This window comes from Salvelinus namaycush, chromosome 14, assembly GCF_016432855.1.
Source record: "Salvelinus namaycush isolate Seneca chromosome 14, SaNama_1.0, whole genome shotgun sequence".
Taxonomy (NCBI): Eukaryota; Metazoa; Chordata; class Actinopteri; order Salmoniformes; family Salmonidae; genus Salvelinus; species Salvelinus namaycush.
Window position 1 is genome coordinate 38599455 of NC_052320.1, and position 4116 is coordinate 38603570.

The following is a 4116-nucleotide window of genomic DNA, read 5'->3' on the forward strand; positions in this document are numbered from 1 at the left end:
ATAGATGCAGATGAGATCGCTCTTACTCCCAAAGACACCAAGCAAATGGATTTGGTTTGATGAGATCGACCACTTCGAGGGATGTAGAGATTTAGTGATACAATAGTGCCCTCCTCTGAGAGAACTAATGTACTGCACTTGAACTCAGGAACTGTTTTTAAAATAAATCCCTCATATCATTGCAGTCTCTGGGTTAATACAGTAGGTAGCCACTGTAGAAGACAAACTATAAAAGCAGGCATTGAGAAGGGTTTAAGCAAGATCCACACACTGTAGCCAGGCAGAAAGACATACACAACAACTTATTTTTCATTTTTTTTTTAATGAAGGAGATCATTCTCTCTCAATCCTCTATAAACAATCACCATTAAAAACCTTTCATTTAGAGTATTTACAATATTAAACAAATGGCTGTGCAAAATGTACATTTACATAATATACTTCAGTTTTTCATTGAAAACTGTGTTCTCCGATAGAAAATGGACAGAGGGAAATGTGTGTAACAGTTGCCAGGGGCGATGGTATAAAAACATATCAATAGTGATTGACTAGCAGAGAATTAATCTTCTATTGACAGACCTTACAAAAAGGCCAACTGAAGTATGTACAGCTAGAAAAGTTGAATCAATATACACTACCATCCAAAACAACCAATTAGTATGTGCACCAACAAAATATTTTGAAAATTATATAGAAAGTGGGTGTATCCCTCTGACCGTTGACTTGATGAAAAATCAGTCATTGGGGGGGTGCAGTCCATATTCTGCATTCCGTCACGCATCACCATGGCAGCCAGGAATGGCCTACCTCCAATCATAAATAGGCTATTTATTGCCAACGTTGCATCAACGTCTCAGTCTCACTTTGCATCAACAATTAATTCTTGTAAATTCTTTTACATGACTCTCACTCATGCTTATCCTCCCCCCCCCCCCCACCCCCACACAGTCTACTGGCAGGAACATATGATTTGTATGAACTGTGATTGACAGACTGTTTCCATAGGATGTCACATGTGCACCAGAAATGAGCGCGCACACAAGCTCGCGTCCATTTCCATAACCTTTTCCAACGGACATGTTGACACAATCATAATAACGGATTCAAAAACAAAAGTCAAGACACAAAAGCACACGGGAAGTTACACTCAAACAGAAATCAAACAAAGCCTAAAAACTCTGAATAACAACCAGGGGTCCTGTAATGTTATCAGAGTTCTAGAGAGTTAGACATGTATCATTCATATGGCTTTATTTTGGCAAAAAAAAGGCAACTCAGCAGAAGACTTGTATCAGTCAAGAAAAAAATTTCAATAAAATAATAATTTCCACAGGTAATAGCACTAGAATGAATGACTATAAAAGAGTCTCTATCCCCTAACAAAAGGCCCAGAGTTTCTGTATGGTCAGGGATTTGACGTTACTACTGCAGTCTTGGACATTTGTTCGTTAACCGTGTTAAAAGGGTCCTCGCTGGCGTTCTTTATAAAAAAAGTATAATCATATAAGCCTCTTGCATGAGGTTAAAGGACGGAAAAGCTATGCACCTACCGTGAATGAGGATGTTTCCAGACCCAAAGGAGACATCACAAATAAGAGCATTTCCCCTCCAGGGCACCAGAGGGCAATTTATGGGAGGGGACCAGGTTGCCAGTAGCTGGTCCCTACAGAACTGTGAGAGGCACGGGGGTAAAGGAGGGTCCAGAAGAGCTAGTCTGAGAGGTCAGTCCCACCACCTCACCTTTGAGGAAGGCGTGTAGGGCACAGCTGATGATTAATGTTCCAGGTGCCGCTGGTCTGCCTTCCCTCCAGGTCATGAGTGTAGGAGAGCACAGAAGAGGAGGAGGTGCCGTCACGTGTAGCTGGTCCATTTGGCACTATAAGGGACGTGCTATTGGGAGTGTCTGGCCTCTTATCTGTCGAGGGAGGTGTTATTGGAGACTGAGTCACGTGCATCAGAGTGACTGGTTTCTCTCATTAGTGTCTCGTCTCTCTGGAAGTGGTACAGGGCGTGGCCGCTCTCTCTGTGTGTTATTTGAGGAAGCCTTTGTAGAGCAGATGTGAGCTACTGGTTTCTCTCTCATTCTCCAGACAGAAGAGCAGGTCCCTGAGGTTGACCCTGGTGATGCGCTGGCGCTGAGGTCTGGAGCCTCCGCTGTTGCCACCAACTGACGATGAGGGACCAGAGCCAGAACCCTGCAGAGGGAGGGCGAGACGGAGAAAGGAACATTCATGTTGATCTTCAAAAATATGTGTACGTGCATAAACCGCTATCAATCCACAAGTTTGGTTCTTTGTTAAGCGCAATATATAGTCAATGATCAAGCCTAGAGTAGTGGTCATGATACTCTACCTCAGCGCCGGCTCCGTTGACGGGGGACTCCGTTTTCCGTTTCTTCCTGGGGCCGATGGCTGCCAGGGCCGTCATGTTGGCCTCCTTCTGCCTGATCTGATTCAGCTCCTGCTGCTGCATCTAGAACAAACCACACACAGACGGAACAGGCATGACACATACAACGCTCCGGTGCTTGAAGACAGAGACAAGTGACACAAGAGTATGAGAAACGCTACAAATCATTTGCATACGACATAACACACTAAATGTTATACACACTCTGCGTGCAGCCACACAAACGCTCTCCTCTCACCTCTTTGGCCTTCTGTTTGAGCCGAAGCTGCTCTGGGTCCTCTTGCCGAGATCGAGACTGGGGGGAGGAAAGAGGCACGGAATCAACACGACTGGCACTTACAGTATAAGACCACTAGATGGTGCAAAAAGGGCTATGTGACATGGTTGAAGTCGCACCTCCACATTTCTAAGGTTAGTGCATCAATGCCTGCGGTGGCGAGTTAGTTACCTTGGCAGCCTTCATCAGGATCTCCCTCTCCTGCTCCTCCTTCCTCTGTTTCTCCATCTGATCCAGCTGCTCATAGAACTTCAGCTGGGCTCGCACGTCACTCACCTGTTCATATTTATCATCCTCCTGAAGGAGAGAGAGAGAGGGGTGGAGAGAGAGATAATGGATTACAAGGGTAAAAATGGAGGACTTTTTTGTTGTTGTACTTTTTACCCTCTTTTCTCCCCAATTTTGTGATATCCAAGTGGTAGTTACAGTCTTGTCCCATCGCTGCAACTCCCGTATGGACTCGGGAGAGGCGGGGGTCGAGAGCCGCGCGTCCTCCGAAAACACGACCCCGCCAAGCCGCACTGCTTCTTGAAACACTGCTCGCCGTAAAACCGGAAGCCAGCCGCACCAATGTGTCGGAGGAAACGCCGTCCAGCTGGCAAACGAAGTCAGCGTGCGCGCTCCCCGGCCCGCCACAAGGAGTCGCTAGAGCGCGAGGGGACAAGGGCATTCCGGCAGGCCAAACCCTCCCCTAACACGGACGACGCTGGGGCCAATTGTGCGCCGCCTCATGGGTCTCCCGGTTGCGACACAGCTTGGGCTCGAACCCGGGTCTGTAGTGACGCCTCTAGCGCTGCGATGCCTTAGACCGCCGCGCCACTCGGGAGGCCCTTCAGCACTTTTTTGAAGATGAAAGGCTAGCAACAATAAGGATGACAACCCAGTAGCGACAGAACACAACAGAACGTAATAGCTCATTAAAGAATTCGTGAACCTCCTTCACGCCAACACCCACAGAAGCTGTGTTCTCTCACCTTGAAGGTGATGTTCTTCTGCTGCGCCACCTCCGTCACTTTCTCCAGCAGATTCTGCAGCCGCTGCTGTGTCGCATGGGAAACGTAGTCGATGACCTCTGGCCCCAGGTCAATCACCCCAAACCTCCTACCTGTTACAACAAGGGATTTTAGGTACAGAGTGTGTGTGTGTGTGCGTGCATGCGTGCGTTTACGTGGTGTGTGTGTGTCTCTACCGATCTCCTGTACTCTCCGGGTTAGTGAGGTGGTGTAGAGGAAGGCCTCGTCCTTACAGGAGCGGGTCACCGCGCCCACCAGCTCAGAGTTGGTTGCCAGGATACGGGCACTCTCCTCTGACAGGTTAACTCCAGCCATGGAGGCCACGTCATTGATATCATCATCATCTCTGGATGAAGGAGACAGGGAAAGAGGGGGAAAGAAGAAATAACTATTTATAAGGCCTCTTTTTCACTAAGA

At 47.6% G+C, this 4116-nt stretch overlaps 1 protein-coding gene across 3 annotated transcripts in view; it reads right to left on the minus strand.

The window, feature by feature from the left end:
• Positions 1–317: 317 nt before the first annotated feature.
• LOC120059490 (transcription initiation factor TFIID subunit 4-like) overlaps positions 318–4116 on the minus strand; it is a 10548-nt gene continuing 6749 nt past the window's right edge. For all 3 annotated transcript variants that reach the window (XM_039008594.1, XM_039008593.1, XM_039008592.1), the window contains exons 11-16: positions 3876–4045; positions 3661–3791; positions 2858–2983; positions 2648–2704; positions 2353–2472; positions 318–2195 (exon numbers count right to left, since the gene is read on the minus strand). In XM_039008594.1, the coding sequence (XP_038864522.1) occupies positions 2031–2195; positions 2353–2472; positions 2648–2704; positions 2858–2983; positions 3661–3791; positions 3876–4045 (769 nt within the window). In that variant the 3' untranslated portion in view covers positions 318–2030. The remainder of the gene's footprint in view (positions 2196–2352; positions 2473–2647; positions 2705–2857; positions 2984–3660; positions 3792–3875; positions 4046–4116) is intronic.